This window comes from Haliotis rufescens, unplaced genomic scaffold (genome assembly GCF_023055435.1).
Source record: "Haliotis rufescens isolate VD_foot unplaced genomic scaffold, xgHalRufe1.0.p SCAF_8, whole genome shotgun sequence".
Lineage (NCBI taxonomy): Eukaryota > Metazoa > Mollusca > Gastropoda > Lepetellida > Haliotidae > Haliotis > Haliotis rufescens.
In genome coordinates this window covers 42,832,927-42,856,396 of record NW_025964372.1, presented here as the reverse complement: position 1 = coordinate 42,856,396, position 23,470 = coordinate 42,832,927, and the positions used below count along the sequence as shown (strand labels likewise).

General features: G+C 43.2%; 1 protein-coding gene across 1 annotated transcript; it reads left to right on the top strand.

The window, feature by feature from the left end:
* Nucleotides 1–1,954: 1,954 nt before the first annotated feature.
* LOC124120252 (beta-1,3-galactosyl-O-glycosyl-glycoprotein beta-1,6-N-acetylglucosaminyltransferase-like) lies at nt 1,955–11,611 on the top strand. The gene is made up of 4 exons (XM_046483031.2): nt 1,955–2,099; nt 5,546–6,728; nt 8,586–8,815; nt 11,260–11,611. The coding sequence occupies exons 2-4, from the start codon at nt 5,926–5,928 to the stop codon at nt 11,592–11,594; spliced, it is 1,368 nt and encodes a 455-aa protein (XP_046338987.2). The 5' UTR covers nt 1,955–2,099; nt 5,546–5,925; the 3' UTR covers nt 11,595–11,611.
* Nucleotides 11,612–23,470: the final 11,859 nt, after the last annotated feature.

Here is a 23,470-nt window from a genome sequence, read left to right as displayed (position 1 = left end):
GAAATGGGTTTCACACATTGTACCCATGTCGGGAATCGAACCCGGGTATTCGGCGTGACGAGCCAACGCTTTAACCATAAGGCCATCCGACCGCCCCTATTCGACCCGTAAAGATCCGGGGTAGAATAGGTCTTCAGCAACCCATGCTTGCCTTGAATGGCGACTGTGCTAAGCGTAAAAGGCGATTAGCGGGATCAGGTGGTCAGACTCGATGACTTGGTTGATGCATGTCATCGATCCGCATTGCGTAGATCGATTCTCATGATGTCAGTCATTGGATTGTCTGGTCGAGGCTCGATTATTTACAGACCTCCGTCATATAGGTGGAATATTGCTGAGTCCGGCGTTAAACAACAAACAAACAAAAGGTGCTTCAGAAACATGTTTTAGATTGGCCGCTACGTGCCTTAAAATTCAATGAACAAACAATATTATATATATCAGGTGATCAATGGCAGTCGGGGAGCCTAGTGATAAAAGCGTTCTATCGTTATTCTCAAACCCGGTTGTAATCCCCATAAAGGTTCAAAGTTATAGTTATCACCGTCGTGGGATGTCTGTAATATTGATAAAAGCGGCATAAAATCACACTTACCCACTTACTCAGGAGACCATGCATACGTGAAACTCGGGACCACTCGGCTTCTTCCGTCACCTTATCAGTATGGCGTAGTGATATGGCATGTTTTCAATGTAAACCTCATACCGACCGATCCTTCCGCATATAGTTCGTACAACATGTGACCATTCGCTTTGCACCTGCCTTACGCCTTTGGCAATTTTTTATGAAGAGTAAAAATTGAAAAGATGAAACGTGTACGTCGAAATATCTTTTGGGTATACTGACAAATTACTTAGTGGATGTTTTTGAACAATTAACTTAATGGTCTTTAATTTATTCAAGCATTTACGGAAGGTGAGAAAGAGGGTCACTTCATATCTCATAAACCGTTTAATGTTTCTACAATAACAATCACTTGTCTTACTCACGAAGTCACCTGAATTTGAACCATTCACCCACCTGCAATGTTCATAAAACCAGATTTCACTGTTTTACAGACGTACACAGAAAGACACCCACAGACACACCCACACCCTCACCCTTCCCTAATATAAGATGACTGGTCTTTAACACAGAGCTGTCTTTAACACAGCCCATCTACCACACACATCCTTGATGAAATTGCCTATAGGCTATGAGGTAGCATGGTGGTCCATGCGCATTGTTACACGTGAAGTGAAGTAAAATTGTGTGTGTGTGTGTGTGTGTGTGAGAGAGAGAGAGAGAGAGAGAGAGAGAGAGAGAGAGAGAGAGAGAGAGAGAGAGAGAGAGAGTGCGTGCGTGCGTGCTTGTACTAGTCCGAACTGATGCCCATTTATACTGCTAACACACTGAGATATATTCCTATTGTGATCTAACCGTTGTTGGGAGTTAATGGGGCCAGCTATGTGTAACATCTGGCGTAAGTGGCCCGTCGATACTCACACGTTCTTCTAGAAATCAATATACTGTTCACAACGTGTTCAAACTTCGTTATGCATAATAACTATTTCACTATTTTAATGTACCACTTTGTGTCCGTCAAGAAATTATATAAAATAAATTCCTTACTAAAATTAATGGTAAAATGAAAATTCACCCTGAAAATCAGAATGATCAAATATAACGGTATATCGTTAAATAAATATCAGTTAATCACTAGAAGCCAATTATCAGATCCTCGTTATGACAATAACTACCTTTGTCTTGAATTCGACTAATTTCGGTACATTATTGAATAACAAATCATAGCTACATGTCAATATATTCGCTATATAAAACTAATGCTAAAATATACCAACAATTTTGATAACAACCCTGAGGTCATCGTGAACATATATGAGAAAACCGTTCTCAAACAAATAGCTCAAATTGGCAGGTCAGTTGTAAAAGAGTCGGCACATCCACCTGTTTATTGATTAGGTACAGAATAATTGGGGCACAGCTGTTGCAGTGTGTCGTTGGCGTCATAGTATTGAACGTGGAAGCTGGTGGGTACAGCCGTTAATGCAGCGACTGCGGTGACGGAACATGTGATGGGATCACGCATATAACGAGGGTAAGTAGTTTATAATTACTGTAACCATCGGGTACCCAGTTTAGTACAGGTCCACAACACTTCCGTGCTCTGTCCCAACAAGCGTGGTTACAAATTATTCGAAAATTAAGCCTGCCTATTGACGGGCTGGTTGTGACTGAAGTAAATCCTCGAATAATATTGCATTTGTTAGTCATGTTAATTGTGTTGACATCATGTGTTGAAATGAGTGTTTGTTTGTTTGTTGTTTAACGCCGCACTCAGCAATATTCCACCTATATGACGGCGGTCTGTAAATAATCGAGTCTGGGCCAGGCAATCCAGTAATTGACATCATGAGCATCGATCCACGCAATTGGGATACGATGAAATGCATCAACCAAGTCAGCGAGCCTGACCAACCGATCCCCTTAGTCGCCTCTTACGACAAGCACAGTCGCCTTTTACGGCACGCATGGGTTGCTGAAGACCTATTCTACCCTGGCTCTTCACGGGACGATGAAATGAGTGAGTTTCGATACTCTTAACTATATACCCGAGCACGCATGTACAACCCACATTGTATAAATGTTTAGTAGGATTTCAAAAGGAGAAGGGGTTAGACTTCCTTCATGCTTGTATTGGTTTCTCTGTAACCCAAACTTAATACCTTAAGCTTTGCTGGTTGTACGAGCCGACTGAAACGAGGGTGGTTTTAATGTATGACGTAGCTGATTGCGCGTTCCCGATGGCGTGGATAGTAGCTCATGTTATCACTCACTTGTTTCCCTGGTCCACACTTGATTATTTACGTTCTGCTATAGCTGGGATATTGCTGCGGTGTTCATCAACATTCAACAATAAAGGAACTCTCATGTATTGACATGAGGTGAGGTGAGGTGAAATGAGGTTTAACGTCGCGTCCAAGATTATTGCACTTATATAGCGACGTGCATGTACGTGTGTGTGTTTGTGTGGCTGCTTGTACTAGTCCGGACTGATGCCGATTTATAGTGCTAGCTCACTGAGATACCATGCCGCAGTTTAACATGAATACCCCACTCAGACACAGTATACTGACTCCGAGCCGACCAGTCCTTGTTTTAGCACCTCATGCCGAGCGCCAGACAGGGTAACAACAAGTACCATCTTTTAACGTCTTTTGGTATGACGCGGTCGGGGATCGAACCCCAGACCTTCCGCTCTCCGGGCGGACGCTCTACCACTAGACCACGGAGGCGGTCTGTATTGACATGAGAGTGAGTGACTCGGTGTGTCTTTACACCGCTTTTAGCATTGAACCAGTCATCAACATGATTGTAAGCTAGCATATTATATCGCAAATGTTTTCGTTCAATTAATATGATTTCAGTTAATTAGTATTATAACAATTCAGATTCAGTCTATTAACTCCAGGATAATAGTTTTAGGAATGTTTTTGTGGTTTTCTAACTACATCATAACAATTCACAAAAAAGCACATATTTCTCGATGTCCTAGATTTCTATCTTCTATTCACGAGGGGCACAGATGGTCCAGTCGTCTAAGGCGCCATTATTCCTTGTGCAGAGTTACGTCCCCTGAGACGTACCAGAATCCAATGATCTTTAACTTGAAATGCACTGTGTTCGTAGGTTTCACTCAAATGGAGAAATCGTACATGACCTGCTCTCCTCCCCTATGGCCTATCAAGACACACAAAAGGTCACTGAAATAAGGTTTCAAGCTGCATCAACCCATATTCCCGAGGCAAGGGAGTTAACTGACTATAAAAGTCCAGTTGCCACCCTTGCCGAACTAGGCTGGAATTACAGAGTTATATTTTGGCTGGACTAACGAGCCTTTGCATAGTCCAATCAAAATGATGTAACGAAATCAACATCCGGTTCATACACTGCCGTGCAGATTTTGGTCGATTGCAGGATTTGCAAAGCATGTGTACCGTCAGCTTAGCTTCAACAGATATTTTTTTTCATGCTCTTAATCAAGGTGCTCAAGTGATTTCATGCACTGCACCCGTTTTATTACAATACAGATCTTGATACCAATCAGATCGTCTTCACTGGGCTCCGCCATTTTGCTTTGAAGCAAGTGATATGAGACACGGAATCTGATTAGTCAATAGGAGGGACAAAGAAGGATATAACTCGTAATAGCCACTGGTGGCACTAGGATCGAACCCAGAAATTCCTGCCTAGTTCGGCAAGAGTTGAAACTGGACTTTTACAGTTAGTTGACTCCCTTGCCTTGGGAAGCTGTACAAACTCATAAAGCACATCTGGTGCCAGTCGTTTCAGCTCTATGTATACTTAACATCTTATATACTTTGAAAATTGGTACTCGTGTTTGGGGAGTTACATTGAGGTGAGGTGAAATTGGGTTTAACGTCGCGTCCAAGATTATTGCACTTATATAGCGACATGCATGCACGTGTGTGTGTGTGTGTGTGTGTGTGTGTGTGTGTGTGGCTGCTTGTACTAGTCCGGACTGATGCCGATTTATCAGTGCTCACTGAGATACCATGCCGCCGTTTAACATGAATACCCCACTCAGACACAGTATACTGACTCCGAGCCGACCAGTCCTTGTTTTAGCCCCTTAATATCGAGCGCCAGACAGGGTAACAACAAGTACCATCTTTTAACGTCTTTTTGTATGACGCGGCCGGGGATCGAACCCCGGACCTTTCGCTCTCCGGGCGGACGCTCTACCACTAGACCAAGGAGGCGTCGGAGTTACATTGATAAGTACGTACATTTTGTGTTGGTGACGGGGCGTAAGTCTGGACAAACGCCGATTATATAGTGTTAGCCCTCTGAGATACCGGAGATAACATGGATACCCTATTCAGATACTGTAAACTCGACCAGTCCTTTTTCGTCCCCTTAATGTCCCAAGTCCCATCTTTTGAAGTACATGTAGTTTGTTCTTTTGGCTAGGGGTTCGAACCACCGACCTTCTGCTCTCCGGGCAGGTGCACTATCCATTAGACAACAGAGGGGGCCTCCACATTGAGTTGTAAGCCCGTGTAGCGTGAATGAGTGAATATGGTTTTACGCCGCTTTTAGCAATATTCCCGCAATATCACGGCGGGGGACACCAGTAATGGGCCTCGCTCATTGTTACCAAGTGGGGAATCGAACCGAGGTCATTGGCGTTACGAGCGGACGCTTAAACCACTAGGGTACTCAACGCCCACAAGTAGCAATTTCATGCATTTAGCTTTGGTTCGTTGTGGCGACCTTCTAACAGAAATGGTAGATAATTCAGCGGCTTAGAGGTTTTCATAATCATGCTCATATTTCTATCTCTAGATGTAGCGCCGGTGACATATCCAAGGCGGTGAAGCGTCAGCTCATCAGGTCAAACGCTTGGGTTCGATTCCCCATCTGTGTACAATGTCTCCAACCCATAACCTTCTGTACCCCTGGTAAGGGGCCCTCCATTGCCTCGCTCCCATGAAATGATGATGTGTGTTTATTTTGTAGACTTCCTGTGCTGAAAGCTGCATTGGTCGTACAAAACAGGAGGGACAAAGAAGGATATAATTCGTAATAGCCACTGGTTGCACTAGGATCGAAATCAGAAATTCCTGCCTAGTTCGGCATGAGTGTAAACTGGACTTTTACGGTTAATTTACTCCCTTGCCTTGGGAAGCTGCACAAACTCATAAAGCCCACCTGGTCATAGCCAAGGTGGTGAAGCGTCAGCTCATCAGGTCAAACGCTTGGGTTCGATTCCCCTTCCTGTGTACAATGTCTTCAACCTATTTCCTTTGTACCCCTCTGGTTAGGGGCCCTCCATCGCCTCGTTCCCATGAAATGATGACGTGTGTTTATTTTCTAGACTTTCTGTGCTGAAAGCTGCAATGGTCGTACACAAAAGGATCAAATATGTCCTTGTTGCATTGACAGTAACCTCAGTAGCACTCAGTGCAGGATTATACGCGTTGCTAGGAAACGTAAAGAAACAAATAAATGTGACCGTGCTTATTGAAGGGAAAGCAGAACGAAGAACGCTGATCAGACATGTGAGTTTGCCTGAATCAAAGTTCTCAAAATCATCGCTTGTCAAATCAAGCCAAATGACTCGTTTAAATGTGACATTTGATGAGAAACCGCCCTGCGAAGCTCTAATAGAAGGAGATGGGGAACGGATAAGGAGAGCTTTTAGTTATGCCAAACGCCATCCCTATACACGGAACACTCATTGCTTAAATATGGCGAGGGACTGCGAAACATTTTTAAAGGAGTGTCCATATATCCTAAACGCAAGCGCCGAAGAGACTGGGTTCCCTCTTGCGTTTAGTATAGTGATGTACAAGGATGTGGAGCAGGTGGAGAGGCTTCTGAGAACCATTTATAGACCAACGAACTTCTATTGTATTCATGTCGACAAAAATGCATCTGAGTTGGTCAAAAATGATATAAAACACATTGTGAACTGTTTGCCAAATGTGTTCACTCCTACAAAGGTGTTCGGTGTTGTGTGGGGGGAGTTTTCAGTCCTTGGGGCCGATCTGTCGTGTATGGAAGACCTGCTGGGACATCCAGGGTGGCGATACTTTATCAATCTGACCGGGCAGGAATATCCTCTCAAGACCAATCTCGAAATTGTCAGGATTTTGAAGATAATGAAAGGAGCTAACATCGTTGATGCAAATAGTCAGTCGTAAGTATATATCACGTCACACGCTGTGTCACATTTCTCAAGGGGGCGGTCGGGTAGCCAAGTGGTTAAAGCGTTCGTTCGTCACGCCGAAGACCCGGGTTCGATTCCCGACATGGGTACAATGTGTGAAGCCCATTTCTGGTGTCCCCCGCCGTGATATTGCTGGAATATTGCTAAAAGCGGCGTAAAACCATACTCACTCACTCACTCACATTTCTAAAGATATTAGGGGGCACTGTTTTAGTCCTCTAAGGCGCCGCGACTTGCTGTGCAGAGTTGCGTCCCTTGGACACGCCAGAAACCTATGATTGTGGGTTCGAATCCCGGTTTGCCCCGTTTAGGTTTCTATGTCAGCATCATACTCGTAGGCTTCACTGATCGAAGTGGTAAACTTCTGAGAACTGCATCACTTCGGGCTTTCCTCCAACATTAAGCTGACACGCCGTGATATAACTAGAATAATGTTAAAAGCAGCGTTAAACCAAACTCACTCACTCTATATAAAAAACCTTGGTACAGAGAAACCTCGTCAGCCTGGACTCCCGTGAGTACATACGGCCACTTTGATGTGAAGTCCCTATACACTACGTTCCTCCATCTCCCGTGAATACATACGGCCACTTTGTTGTGAAGTCCCTATACACTACGTTCCTCCATCTCCCGTGAATACATACGGCCACTTTGTTGTGAAGTCCCTATACACTACGTTCCTCCATCTCCCGTGAATACATACGACTACTTTGTTGTGAAGTCCCTATACACTACGTTCCTCCATCTCCCGTGAATACATACGGCCACTTTGATGTGAAGTCCCTATACACTACGTTCCTCCATCTCCCGTGAATACATACGGCCACTTTGTTGTGAAGTCCCTATACACTACGTTCCTCCATCTCCCGTGAATACATACGGCCACTTTGTTGTGAAGTCCCTATACACTACGTTCCTCCATCTCCCGTGAATACATACGGCCACTTTGTTGTGAAGTCCCTAAACACTACGTTCCTCCATCTCCCGTGAATACATACGGCCACTTTGTTGTGAAGTCCCTATACATTACGTTCCTCCATCTCCCGTGAATACATACGGCCACTTTGATGTGAAGTCCCTATACACTACGTTCCTCCATCTCCCGTGAATACATACGACTATTTTATTGTGAAGTCCCTATACACTACGTTCCTCCATCTGCCGTGAATACATACGGCCACTTTGTTGTGAAGTCCCTATACACTACGTTCTTCCATCTCTCGTGAATACATACGGTTGCTATGCAGTGCAGTGGGGACGCGTGTGTGTTTTCAGCAAACTAATGAAACGAGGCCGTAAAGGCTCATTACTCTCTCTTAATACAGACCTCCACAGCCTATATTATAAAATTACCCCCATTCCACACTAAATCCGATCACGCTCTCAACTGTAGGAGCCTACACACGCCTTGATGGAGGAACGTCGTAATACAAACCCGTGATGTATTGACGTTATATAATACAGCTGATATAGACCATAAATTAGTTGAAAGGGCCATGTACTAAGGTCATTGATTCATACTAATGAATGAAATCATTAATGGGTTAATGGACAGTACCATTCTACACAACAGGGGTGTGGAAGTAACCATTTGTATTTAGTGTAGGCCAGATGAGGTGTAGGCGATATAAGGTGTAGGCCAGATGAGGTGTAGGCGATATAAGGTGTAGGCCAGATGAGGTGTAGGCGATATAGGGTGTAGGCCAGATGAGGTGTAGGGGATATAAGGTGTAGGCCAGATGAGGTGTAGGGGATATAAGGTGTAGGCCAGATAAGGGCAAGCTAATGGATTAACCGACTAAGAGCCATCTTGTCTCTTCACTGCAGGCGATGGAGATGGCGTCGTTGGGACATGGCGGGTCCTCCGCCCCACAACATCTCGCTCTACAAAGGCAACGTCCATGTTGCTGTAAACAGGGACTTCGTCGACTACGCCATCAACAACCCCATTGCAAAGGACTTTACAAGATGGCTAACACACACTAAAGTTCCCGATGAAACGTTTTTCGCCACTTTGAATCACAATCCGCAACTCCACATCCCCGGATCATCAACAGGTAAAGTTGGTTTCGAAATGCCGAAATGGATTACAACCGAAATAAGATGATTGTTTACAAACAGTTTGGAGCGCAAAAATCGCAAAGAATATCACAATAAATATATGATTTACCAGGGTAAAATAATTCTCAAAATAGATCGGTTATGAATTTTGAATAAAAAACTGATGAAAATAACTCTCATCAATTGTTAGAGCGTGTACATAGTTCCTTGGCGGGTCCACTGCTTCCATACAGGTTGACCATTCTAAACTCAGCGAGTGTTAACGTCCTACTTCAATAAACGGGCATGAGCAGGACACCCACGCATAGCTATTCAAACCTAGAGTCACTACACCACACCAGCCACATCCTCACTCATGAACCCACTCACTCACTCAATGTATACACGCAACTAATCACATCCTCACTCATGAACCCACTCACTCACTCAATGTATACACGCAACTAATCACATCCTCACTCATGAACCCACTCACTCACTCACTGTATACACGCAACTAGTTCACATCCTCACTCATTAATCCCTTTCATCCCTTAAATGTATACATCCAATGAACCACATTATGATTCATAAACCCACTTCAATTTCTTTATTCAACGTACTGAGGAGGCCACAGGCCTATAGTACAATCATGATTACAGGAGCAATTGGTACAATCATATAAGTTCCAAACTTGATTTTCTTTGTATAAAAGCATGATATATGTACATAGAAAGATTTCTTATGGTTTCGATGTTGCTAGTGGTCAATAATAGTTTAAACTTAAATGTACAATGGTACTATAGGCCTGTGGCCTCCTCAGTACGTTGAATAAAGAAATTGAAATTGAAATTGAAACCCACTTACTCACACAATTCATACACCCAACCAACCACATACTCATTCATAATCCCACTCACTCATTCAATGTATACACCCAATGAACCACATTATGATTCATAAACCCACTCACTCACACAATGTATACACCCAACCAACCACATTCTCATTCATAAACCCATTCACTCACACAATGTATACACCCAACCAACCACATTAATATTCTCATTCATAAACCCACTCACTCACATAATTCATACATCCAACCAACCACATACTAATTCATAAACCCACTCACTCACTCAAACATAAACCGACACAACCAATCACTCGTACGGCACACTCCCTCACTCATTCAACCACTAACCTATCAAATTCTCACAGGTGTCCAATCCTCAAGGTACTAACCTACCAAACCACTAACTTTCACGCCGATACTAAATATATCAGGGGGTATGGCTGGTCCTGTTGTCTAAAGCGACGCAATTTGCTATGAAGAGTTGCATCCCTTATGCTTGCCAGAACCCTATGATCTTGGGTTCGAATCCAGCGTTGACTGATTATGTTTATAGGCTTGTCAGGTAAGCTCTACACCCGTGCTCCTGGGTTTCCCCACATAGACATACACACAGACACAGACAGACAGACAGACAGACACACAGACACACACACACACACACACACACACACACACACAATGTCCAAACGAAACCATGTGTTGTTTGAAAGGTAATGGAAGAAAAGCAAAACCATATATAAAATTTACATTGGTATATTTCATTAGAGCAATCTTTTAACATCATGTGCACAAAACGTGATTACATCAAACCTTAACATGGAGACGGACAGGCCAATAAAGACGCAGTTGAACGTTCTATTTCTTTGGTGTGCTTTTTGGTGTCGGTTCTGCAGTTTTATAAGTAGATCTGCACGTGCATTTCGTGCTACGGCACCTGACATCGTTTTTGCAAAGTGCCAAATGCTTACACAAATTGTCATATTTTCCCGCTTTTCCCCGCCAATTATATTTGGCTTGGTACGTTGGATATGTTTAAGTATGTTTTCATATAAAATGAAACACTTATAACAAAAATATTTAAAAAAAAATTAGTTCGTATCGTTTGTTTTGGACATTGGTTTAGCCGACAGGCTGTGATATCACTGGAATACTGTTCAAAGCGGCGTTAGGCCCTACTCACTCGCTCACGCACAGTTCACTACTGAGGCGGTCGGGTAGCCTAGCGGTTAAAGCGTTCGTCACGCCGAAGACCCGGGTTCGATTCCCGACATGGGTACAATGTGTGAAGCCCATTTCTGGTGTCCCCCGCCTTGATATTGCTGGAATATTGCTAAAAGCGGCGTAAAACCATACTCACTCACTCACAGTTCACTGCTTCACGTCACTACTTCAGATTTTCCTCACATATAAAGTAGATACGCTGTGATATAACTGGAATACTGTTCAAAGTGGCGTCAGACCAATTTCACCGACTCACCAAATAGTTAAGAGACTAAGTCCTGCATCAATTCAGGCTTTCCTCATGCATAAAGCTGACACACAGAAATATCTTTCAAAGCGGCATTAACAAACATAATTCACCCATTCACTTTTTCCTTGCAGGTCCGGTGGACACGGATTATGACAAGAAACCCTATATAGCTCGCTTCAAAAATTGGGGACCTCAATGGGGAGAGAAGTCTTTTGATTGGCCCTGCGGCGGTGTACGCAACCATAACGTTTGCGTGTTTGGTATGAGTGATCTCCCCTTGTTGACGTCGAGGAGGGAATTATTTGCCAACAAGTTTTATGTCGACTATCAGCCACAGACATTCGACTGCATGGAGGAATGGTTGAGAAACAGGACTGCCCTAGAATATAAAGGAATGTTTGAGTTCAATTACACATTTTACCGAACTATGCCTCATCTTAACTTTGTATATAGGCCTGATACGTGAAAAAAAATCCAAACAAGTTTTTCTTTGTTTTTATTAAAAGGGACGACGCGTTGAAAAGTATTTCGTTTTTATTACGACTTGTCAGCATCATGTTAGGGAAAAGATGGTGCTGCCACACCAAGAAACATAATCAGGACAAATCGGAATTCGAACCCACCATCACAGGTTTCTTCCACCGTGTCCCTTTTAGTATTGAACGTCACCACTAATGAACGTCGTCAGTATTGAACGTCACCACTAATGAACGTCGTCAGTATTGAACGTCACCACTAATGAACGTCGTCAGTATTGAACGTCACCACTAATGAACGTCGTCAGTATTGAACGTCACCAGTAATGAACGTCGTCAGTATTGAACGTCACCAGTAATGAACGTCGTCAGTATTGAACGTCACCAGTAATGAACGTCGTCAGTATTGAACGTCATCACTAATGAACGTCGTCAGTATTGAACGTCACCACTAATGAACGTCGTCAGTATTGAACGTCACCAGTAATGAACGTCGTCAGTATTGAACGTCACCACTAATGAACGTCGTCAGTATTCAACGTCACCAGTAATGAACGTCGTCAGTATTGAACGTCACCACTAATGAACGTTGTCAGTATTGAACGTCACCACTAATGAACGTCGTCAGTATTGAACGTCACCACTAATGAACGTCGTCAGTATTGAACGTCACCACTAATGAACGTCGTCAGTAATGAACGTCGTCAGTATTGAACGTCGTCAGTATTGAACGTCACCACTAATGAACGTCGTCAGTATTGAACGTCATTACTAATGAACGTCGTCAGTATTGAACGTCACGACTAATGAACGTCGTCAGTATTGAACGTCACCACCAATGAACGTCGTCAGTAATGAACGTCGTCAGTATTCAACGTCGTCAGTATTGAACGTCACCACTAATGAACGTCGTCAGTATTGAACGTCACCACTAATGAACGTCGTCAGTATTGAACGTCGTCAGTATTGAACGTCACCACTAATGAACATCGTCAGTATTGAACGTCATCACTAATGAACGTCGTCAGTATTGAACGTCGTCAGTATTGAACGTCATCCCTAATGAACGTCACCACTAATGAACGTCGTCAGTATTGAACGTCACCACTAATGAACGTCGTCAGTATTGAACGTCATTACTAATGAACGTCGTCAGTACTGAACGTCACCACTAATGAACGTCGTCAGTATTGAACGTAACCACTAATGAACGTCGTCAGTATTGAACGTCATTACTAATGAACGTCGTCAGTACTGAACGTCACCAGTAATGAACGTCGTCAGTATTGAACGTCATTACTAATGAACGCCGGCAGTATTGAACGTCGTCAGTATTGAACGTCACCACTAATGAACATCGTCAGTATTGAAGTCATCACTAATGAACGTCATTACTAATGAACATCGTCAGTATTGAACGTCACCACTAATGAACGTCGTCAGTATTGAACGTCACCACTAATGAACATCGTCAGTATTGAACGTCATCACTAATGAACGTCGTCAGTATTGAACGTCATTACTAATGAACATCGTCAGTATTGAACGTCACCACTAATGAACATCGTCAGTATTGAACGTCATCACTAATGAACGTCGTCAGTATTGAACGCCATTACTAATGAACGTCGTCAGTATTGAACGTCACCACTAATGAACATCGTCAGTATTGAACGTCATCAGTATTAAACGTCATCACTAATGAACGTCGTCAATATTGAACGTCATCACTAATGAACGTCATCACTAATGAGTGAGTGAGTGAGTATGGTTTTACGCCGCTTTTAGCAATATTCCAGGAATATCACGGCGGGGGACACCAGAAATGGGCTTCACACATTGTACCCATGTCGGGAATCGAACCCGGGTCTGCGGCATGACGAGCTAACGCTTTAACCACTAGGCTACCCGACCGCCCCTCATCACTAATGAACGTCGTCAGTATTGAACGTCATCACTAATGAACGTCGTCAGTATTGAACGTCACCACAAATGAACGTCGTCAGTATTGAACGTCATCACTAGTGAACATCGTCTGTATTGAACGTCATCACTAATGAACGTCGTCAGTTTTCAACGTCGTCAGTATTGAACGTCATCACTAATGAACGTCATCAGTATTGAACGTCATAACTAATGAACGTCGTCAGTATTGAACGTCATCACTAATGAACGTCTTCAGTATTGAACGTCATCGCTAATGAACGTCGTCAGTATTGAATGTCATCACTAATGAACATCGTCAGTATTGAACGTCATCACTAATGAACGTTGTCAGTATTCAACGTCATCAGTATTGAACGTCACCACTAATGAACATCGTCAATATTGAACGTCATCACTAATGAACGTTGTCAGGATTCAACGTCATCAGTATTGAACGTCACCACTAATGAACGTCGTCAGTATTCAACGTCACCACTGTTAAATAGCGTTGGACGCTGGTGGAAACGCCTGACTCTTTGAGTGAGTGAGTGAGTGAGTATGGTTTTATGCCGCTTTTAGCAATATTCCAGCAATATCACAGCGGGGGACACCAGAAATGGGCTTCACACATTGTACCCATGTCGGGAATCGAACCAGGGTCTTCGGCGTGACTAGCGACAGCTTTGAACACTGGGCTACCCGACCGCCCCACTGACTCTTTGAAATAATTTATATCTCATTCCTTACATGTGACTGACATCGATGAACAGCAGATCTATAACTCGTGCAGGGGCTAGTCTTGCTCTGTTGCTCTGTTACCACTACCGAACATCGTCACTAGTCAATGACACCACTATTGAACGTTACCGCTACTGAACGTCACCACCATCGTCAGTATTGAACGTTACTACTGAACGTCACTACTATTGAACGTCACTACTATTGAACGTCATCACTAATGAACGTCACTAGTATTGAACGTCGTCAGTATTGAAAGTCATAACTAAAGAACGTCGTCAGTATTGAACGTCACTACTACTGAATGTCACTACCACTGAACGTCACAACTATTGAACGTCATCACTAATGAACGTCACTATTATTGAACGTCACTGCTACTGAACGTCGTTAGTACTGAAAGTCATAACTAAAGAACGTCGTCAGTATTAAAAGTCACTACTATTGAACATCATTACTACTGAACGTCGTCAGTATTGAACGTCACTACTACTAAACATCACTTCTATTGAACGTCGGCAGTATTAAAAGTCACTTCTACTAAACGTCACTTCTATTGAACGTCGGCAGTATTGAACGTCACTACTACTGAACGTCGTCAGTATTGAACGTCACTACTATTGAACGTTACTGCTACTAAACGTCACTTCTATTGAACGTCGGCAGTATTGAACGTCACTACTACTGAATATCACTTCTATTGAACGTTACTACTACTAAACGTCACTTCTATTGAACGTCGTCAGTATTGAACGTCACTACTACTAAACATCACTTCTATTGAACGTCGGCAGTATTGAAAGTCACTTCTACTCAACGTCAATACTACTGAACATCGTCAGTACTCAGAGTCATAACTAAAAGAAAGGCCGTCGTCAGTATTGAACGTCACTACTATTGAACGTTACTACTACTGAACGTCGTCAGTATTGAACGTCACTACTACTAAAGGTCACTTCTATTGAACGTCGTCAGTATTGAACGTCACTACTACTGAACGTCGTCAGTATTGAACGTCACTACTACTGAACGTCACTGCTACTGAACGTCGTCAGTATTGAACGTCACTACTACTGAAGGTCACTGCTACTGAACGTCGTCAGTATTGAACGTCACTACTACTGAAGGTCACTGCTACTGAACGTCGTCAGTATTGAACGTCACTACTACTGAACGTCACTGCTACTGAACGTCGTCAGTATTGAACGTCACTACTACTGAAGGTCACTGCTACTGAACGTCGTCAGTATTGAACGTCACTACTACTGAACGTCACTGCTACTGAACGTCGTCAGTATTGAACGTCACTACTACTGAACGTCACTGCTACTGAACGTCGTCAGTATTGAACGTCACTACTACTGAACGTCACTGCTACTGAACGTCGTCAGTATTGAACGTCACTGCTACTGAACGTCGTCAGTATTGAACGTCACTACTACTGAAGGTCACTGCTACTGAACGTCGTCAGTATTGAACGTCACTACTACTGAACGTCACTACTACTGAACGTCGTCAGTATTGAACGTCACTACTACTGAACGTCACTGCTACTGAACGTCGTCAGTATTGAACGTCACTACTACTGAAGGTCACTGCTACTGAACGTCGTCAGTATTGAACGTCACTACTACTGAAGGTCACTGCTACTGAACGTCGTCAGTATTGAACGTCACTACTACTGAAGGTCACTGCTACTGAACGTCGTCAGTATTGAACGTCACTGCTACTGAACGTCGTCAGTATTGAACGTCACTACTACTGAAGGTCACTGCTACTGAACGTCGTCAGTATTGAACGTCACTACTACTGAACGTCACTGCTACTGAACGTCGTCAGTATTGAACGTCACTACTACTGAAGGTCACTGCTACTGAACGTCGTCAGTATTGAACGTCACTACTACTGAAGGTCACTGCTACTGAACGTCGTCAGTATTGAACGTCACTACTACTGAACGTCACTGCTACTGAACGTCGTCAGTATTGAACGTCACTACTACTGAACGTCACTGCTACTGAACGTCGTCAGTATTGAACGTCACTGCTACTGAACGTCGTCAGTATTGAACGTCACTACTACTGAAGGTCACTGCTACTGAACGTCGTCAGTATTGAACGTCACTACTACTGAACGTCACTGCTACTGAACGTCGTCAGTATTGAACGTCACTACTACTGAAGGTCACTGCTACTGAACGTCGTCAGTATTGAACGTCACTACTACTGAAGGTCACTGCTACTGAACGTCGTCAGTATTGAACGTCACTACTACTGAACGTCACTGCTACTGAACGTCGTCAGTATTGAACGTCACTACTACTGAACGTCACTGCTACTGAACGTCGTCAGTATTGAACGTCACTGCTACTGAACGTCGTCAGTATTGAACGTCACTACTACTGAAGGTCACTGCTACTGAACGTCGTCAGTATTGAACGTCACTACTACTGAACGTCACTGCTACTGAACGTCGTCAGTATTGAACGTCACTACTACTGAAGGTCACTGCTACTGAACGTCGTCAGTATTGAACGTCACTGCTACTGAACGTCGTCAGTATTGAACGTCACTACTACTGAACGTCGTCAGTATTGAACGTCACTACTACTGAACCGTATCCCGACCGGGTGGATCGTTGCTCGTAATATCAAAAACTGGATCATCTAGTCTAGACTCGATCATCTAAAGACCGCCATAATATGGCTGGAATATGACAAACAGCAAACATACATACAAAGAGTCCTTACTGAGATGACAGAGGCAACGTTCACCCAGCATGGACTTGTACCCAATCTATAGCTCACGATGTCCCCCGCCCTGAGAACGGAGATATGAATGCACAAAGACCCGCTGGCCGGAGAAAAACCCATAAGGAACATGCTCCTTTGTGAATCTAGCTTGAATGAGACGCCAGTTCTGCCTGGTATGAGCCCTCCATTGTAAAGGACAAGGTAGGATACAGGCCCTGACCTCCATTATTTAAGAAATGAAGCAACTTTTTTAGGATTGATTGTGTATTCTTTTCGGTTCATTGAGGTACATATCGAAAAACCGATGTGCAAAATGTATGAATCCGCGTAGCTGATTCTTAGAAAAGTTTGCACATCGGGTTTTCGATTCATACCTTAATGAGCCGAAAAGAATACACAGTCAGTGCTTATAATTGAATTCGACAACGAGAACATGTTTTATCTACAATAGTTTAGGCAGAAACAGTATATATAAAATCAGACAAAAATGACGAGATTGATAAACATTCCAGATGTAGGAATACATACTATGGCGTGACATGAGTCAGGCGATTGTTTAATTTATGCACATAACTTGACACGCCTACAAAGTCAGTAGCCAATCAAAGGAGAGTAAGATCAAAACAATGTTCATAGGACCTGTCAATCAAGGCAAGAGGCGCGAAGAACTGCAAAAGCCAGACAAATATGTACGGGGGAAGGCGGCTGTTTCAGTTACTGCCATATCAAACATTAGGTCCCTAAGAACGGGAAGACACAGTTTGAGAAATGGAAGTTAGAAATGAAACCCGAAGACATGAAAGTTGTGGAACCCAGGCGAGCGGGAAAAAACAGGCGAGCGAGCCTGCACGTTTGCTGTTTCATTCCTTCTCCATCTTCGGTCTCAAAGGGTTTTTGGACAATGAATATGCATGAATTTCGCTAAATGTCCTGTTGATGACGATACTCGTGAATAGAAAGGAAACAAAGGGAATATTTGAAAATGAGAAAATCACACTATTTTTCTCACAATATGTAAAGACACAACAAACACCTTGTATAAACACTCGTCTCACGGACTTCTACCTTAATGGTCACTGTAACCATTCTAATGATCTTGATCACGCCAGAAGTAACGGAAGGTACGTGCGTATGAAAGGAACAATAATTTTTAAACATTATTACTAAGTTTTCCGCAACTGAAAATTTTAACATTGTCAATGGGCCAAAGAGAGCCCTGATTCCTCCTCCTCAACCTTTCTGACAACAGTTGCCTTTGAAGAAAAAAAACCCGGAACACCGTCAGGCATCGTCAATATCTCGGCGATATGAAGACTTGCTTTCCCAAGTTAAGGCTGTATAGTAGACAAGAAAAAGATCCGGGGTAGAATAGGTCTTTAGCAACCCATGCTTGCCGTAAAATGCGACTATGTTTGTCGTAAGAGGCGACAAGCGGGATCGGGTGGTCAGGACCTGGTTGATACATGTCATCGTTTTCCAATTGCGTTGGTCGATGTTCATGATGTCAATCACTGAATTGTCTGGTCGAGACTCGATTATTTACAGACCGCCGTCATAAAGCTTGAATATTGCTGAGAGCGGCGTTGACCGACCAACCAACCACTGCCACTGGTACTGTGATAAAATGGACCGTGGACAATCGATCAGTGCCCCATCTGTCACCTCGCCGCTGTCTGGACCACCGTATTTTGGGGAGTGATACGCCAACACCCTCAAAGTACTTTTTTAAAGAGAGTGATCAGACAATTTCGCGAGCGAACACTGGTTTGCAACGGGTGTCCCCGGTAGGGCAGTATTTGCTCAGCTTTTTTTAATAGTGATTCATAAGCACATGCTCATGTTAAAGTCGGTATTGTTCTGTAGACACTACTTTTGATAGAGATTTCTTATGATTTCGAAATTTTTTGTCGCATTTATTTACTTAAATAGGCCAATGTATACAGCGAAGCGTCAAATGATTTTGAATGAATGTTAGCAGTTCCATTTATCAGCGATCCCAAAACGCAGACCTGCTTAAATAACAATATTATGGTAGAGTCCACCATTAATCTCAAATCTAACAGTAATTGCATCTTTCAGTTTTAGTCATTTTCCCGAGGCAAGAGAGTTAATTGATTTTAAAAGTCCAACTTCCACCCTTGACGATCTAGGCTGGAATTCCTGGGCTCGATCGTAGCGCCGCCAGTGGCTATTACGAGTTATGTCCCTCCTATGCCTCTCCTATGGACCAATCAGATTCCACATCTCGTATGACAACCACGATCAAGGAAGTGTAAAATGAATCGGGACTCATCTGATAACATGACATGTGACCAGGGACGATTACCCGAGTTTCGACGTTCTGTACACAACGAATGTTGGCAACATGACGGAGGCTGCACAACATGTAGCATCGAGCACGCAGATGAGCTGAATGTAGACGATATCTATTCCTCTCACGTGGACTGATGAAAATTTGCAGCAACTTCATTCGCCGTTTGAGACTTATTTCGTAGGGCCTGGTTTTGGATCAATCGATCCCGAACTCTTGTCGTTGATCTGGAACGCCCTGAACGTGTTCGATCGTCAACAGTTTGGGCTTCCTGGTACATACTCCATAGTCTGCAAATCACACAATGTGAACCATTGAACCTAGTGGCCACTGCACGCTGACTTCTGCCATCGCTAGTTCATACAGAAACAATGAATGAAATGAAGTAAATCACAACTGTAAGGTAATTAGAATCAATAATATTGGTAGAAATAATGGTTCACAGAGATAAATCGACCTTCCTTGAAAGTGTCAAAACCAGGAATGATACCCTTCGCATGTGTGGTGCTACTGCGTCAGGCACGTGCAAACTATGGGATGTGTTTTGGTGTTAAGGTTGAAAGACATAGACGTTCTCAGGATGTTTGTCGTCAACACTTGTCAATGTTCTAATACTATTAACATTTTTATTTCATAACCCCCTACATTTGGAAAGTATATATCCCCTATCACACTTCGAGGTGGGGGATGATAAACAGGGAATCTATGTATACAAAGAATGTTTGTTTATGTAATTGTCAATCTGTATAAATACTTTAATGTTGCAGAAATAACATGATGGGTCTCAAGTGTGCAATTAGAGTCATCATTCTCCTGCTCACAACGACTGTGATCATCATTTGTCTCTTCATGGAGTCAGCTGTGGTTCCCCCAAAAAGAAAAGATACCAGTTCCTCATAAAATGGATGCAAAAGGAAAAATGACCATGAAAGGATCTCTTGAAAGAACAAGATCAAACATTTTAACCTATGATGTATCTAATAATAAAATAAGGAGGAGAAATATTTACTTTGTGTTGCAAGTCAAAATAGTGTAAATTGCACGATTACCAAACAAGTGACTTATCAAAACGACGTCACCATTACTAACGCAAACCCACAAAGATTCCTACATTTCCTTATTATTTCCAAAACTGTATTTCATTTTGTTGATCAATGTGACCATGCGCCCCTATACTATTAATAAAAGTGACAAATGCGCTTACGAATTGCGCAGCACAGGTCGCGAACTAGTCTAGGTTTCTGCTATATCATCCGGGTACTCACGGGAAAAAAAACAATAACAAAGGCAACAACCAGTCCTGGAGATTTGCTTAAGATCACTTCCCCTTTGAGCGTGATTGGGAGAGCCTTGAAGACAACCCCGTCCCGGAAGGCCTGTGACGTCAGCAACACCCGAACTGATCCAAAGAATCCACACTATGATGATTGTCCTGCTGCGTTTTCTAACATATCAATGATAATATGTGATGTCATGTTTGTGACAAAGGATTCACTACGTTTTTCAGTCCAGATATGTATTTGTTTTAACTGTTTGCCAGTAGAGGTGGAAATGACAATCCTGTCGTGCTTAATACTCACCTTGACAGGTAAATGTTCAGATATTATTTTAAATTCTGAAATATTGTGAAAAAGATTTTATTGATGCTAAAGCATAGTCTATAACACTGCATCCTAAGTGTCCGATGAAAGGGAAGTTACCTGATGTTACTCCAAATCTTCCATTTAGTTCATGTATGTCGAGAAGGGTACTCAACTCAAGTGGGGATCAACCTTACGTGTTCTATCTTGAGGTCAGAGGAAAATCCTGGTTTTCAAATGGAGTTGAACCGTCACGAAAATGATCATCCCCTTCAACATAACACGTACTATTGTCGATGACGTAATCGTCGTCTTTGACAGTTCTGCTGTTAAAGTCTCCAAACATCAAAACGGATACCGATGTATCCTCTTCGAGCACACAAAGTAATAAGTTCAATAATAATTCCGCTCCATTTCACCAGTCTTTGACGTCATACCAAGATGAGCCTTCTGGACGGACATGACTAAATACAAATAAAATATCCATATTATAACCGGGGTGGGGTTGGGTGGGGGTGGGGGTGGGGGTGGGGGTGGGGGTGGGGGTGGGGGTGGGGTCTTATCAAACATCACTATTTACGCTAAATCTAACATCATTTATGTACTGTATGGTGAGACATGCAGGAGTAGTGATATGCAGATTTGATGATAGCCCATCTCTGTATTCTGGGAGATGCCGTAGCGGATATACCCTTTGTCTCTGCACAGAGGTACTGCAATGGATTATGATAGTTTGAGATCAGGGTCCACTTGCACAAAGCGATCTTAGCGCTAAGATGATCTTAACTCCCATACTTTGACATAGGCTTACAATAGTCTTAGCGCTAAGATCGCTTTGTGCAAGTGGACCCAGAAAGTGGCACCTATAAAGATACTGGTGGATTTTTTGTAAACATATGGGTAAGGGTACTGACCACGTACCATTGTCTTGTGGATAGAACAGCTGTGGGTTAGCGGTGGTGGTGAAATGGGGATTAACGTCGCGTCCAAGATTATTGCACTTATATAGCGACGTGCATGTACGTGTGTGTGTTTGTGTGGCTGCTTGTATTAGTCCGGACTGATGCCGATTTATAGTGCTAGCTCACTGAGATACCATGCCGCAGTTGAACATGAATACCCCACTCAGACACAGTATACTGACTCCGAGCCGACCAGTCCTTGTTTTAGCCCCTTAATGCCGAGCGCCAGACAGGGTAACAACAAGTACCATCTTTTAACGTCTTTTGGTACGACGCGGCCAGGGTGTGGGTTAGCACTAGAAAACCGGCATCAGTGAGGTTCAGTAAAAGTAGTAACGCTCAAACTTGCATGCACGTCGCTATGTCACGTGGTGAATATTGACTCGTCTGCTAGAAACAAGATGGCATTTCGGTACAACAAAACAAATAATGACAACGTCAATATGCGACCGCGTGGAGAGCAATTATTTGTATGTTATGTAACGCCTCTGGGGATCAGTCCCGTGGGCAGAAATGAAACTATTATTCAAAAGCACAATAGCTGAATAGGTAACATTTGTAAACGGTTCAGAGGTTCATCTAATTATTGATGAAGTCGTACATAAGAATAGGGGCACATCTGTTTCAGTGTGTCGTTGTTGTCATAAAAGTATTGAACGTGGAATACGCCAGTTATGCAACCAGTTATGTAACGACTGCAGTGACAGGGCGTGTGATGGTGCATGAGGATAACGAGGGTAACGAGGGTAAGTAGTAGTGTTTATAATTACTGTAACCATTGGGTACCCAGTTCAGCACAGGTCCACAACACGCCCCTGCTCTGACCCAACAAGCGGTTTCAGTTTATTGGAAAAATAGGTGTGCATCACAAGCCAACGTACACGGGTTTGGTGAATAAACAAATCCTCGAAAAAATGTCTCAGCATAGGGAGTCTCACTCCTCTTGCAGCGCCTGGCCAAGTTAAGCCAACGCGTTCTCCCTGTAGTGTCTCAGACGTGTTCAGTGGAGGAAAGGTCTCGACTCATTGAGAGCCATGACATTACATGGATGTTTTGCTGTTGTTCGAGATAGGCACTGATGATTCGTGCACGGTCGCTGCGGGCGTAGTCGTCCTGAAAGACAAAACGTTGACCCACGCGCCATACAAACGGGACAACAACTGGTGTCAATATGTTAACCCGATAGTACTGTCCAGTGACCTCCATGCACAATATGGAGTGGGATTCGCTCAATCATAGTGATGCCACCCCACACCATAACTGATCTACCCCAAAATTGTATGAGGTTCAAGGTTGAATTTGGCTTAATGTTCATTTCGACGTCGCCAGACACAACCACGATCAAGGAATTAAAAATGAAAACATGACATGTGACCAGCGACAATTACCCTAGTTTCGACGTTGTGTTCACCATTGACGAATGTTGGCAACATGATGCGGGGGCTGCACAACACCAGGCATCGAACACACAGATGAGCTGCATGTAGACGATTTCTATTCCCCTTACCCGTAACTCGTAATCAAGTGGACTGGTGAAAATTTGCAGGAAATTGATTGGTCGTTTGAGACATATTTCGGAGAGCCTGGTTTTGGTTCA

What these genes read in the sequence shown, in the direction of transcription:
- LOC124120252 (XM_046483031.2), top strand. Translation starts at nt 5,926, where the DNA reads ATGGTCGTACACAAAAGGATCAAATATGTCCTTGTTGCATTGACAGTA. An exon ending in GTTGATGCAAATAGTCAGTC is followed by an intron (nt 6,729 to 8,585) that starts GTAAGTATATAT and finishes TCTTCACTGCAG; the next exon opens with GCGATGGAGATGGCGTCGTT. An exon ending in CATCCCCGGATCATCAACAG is followed by an intron (nt 8,816 to 11,259) that starts GTAAAGTTGGTT and finishes TTTTCCTTGCAG; the next exon opens with GTCCGGTGGACACGGATTAT.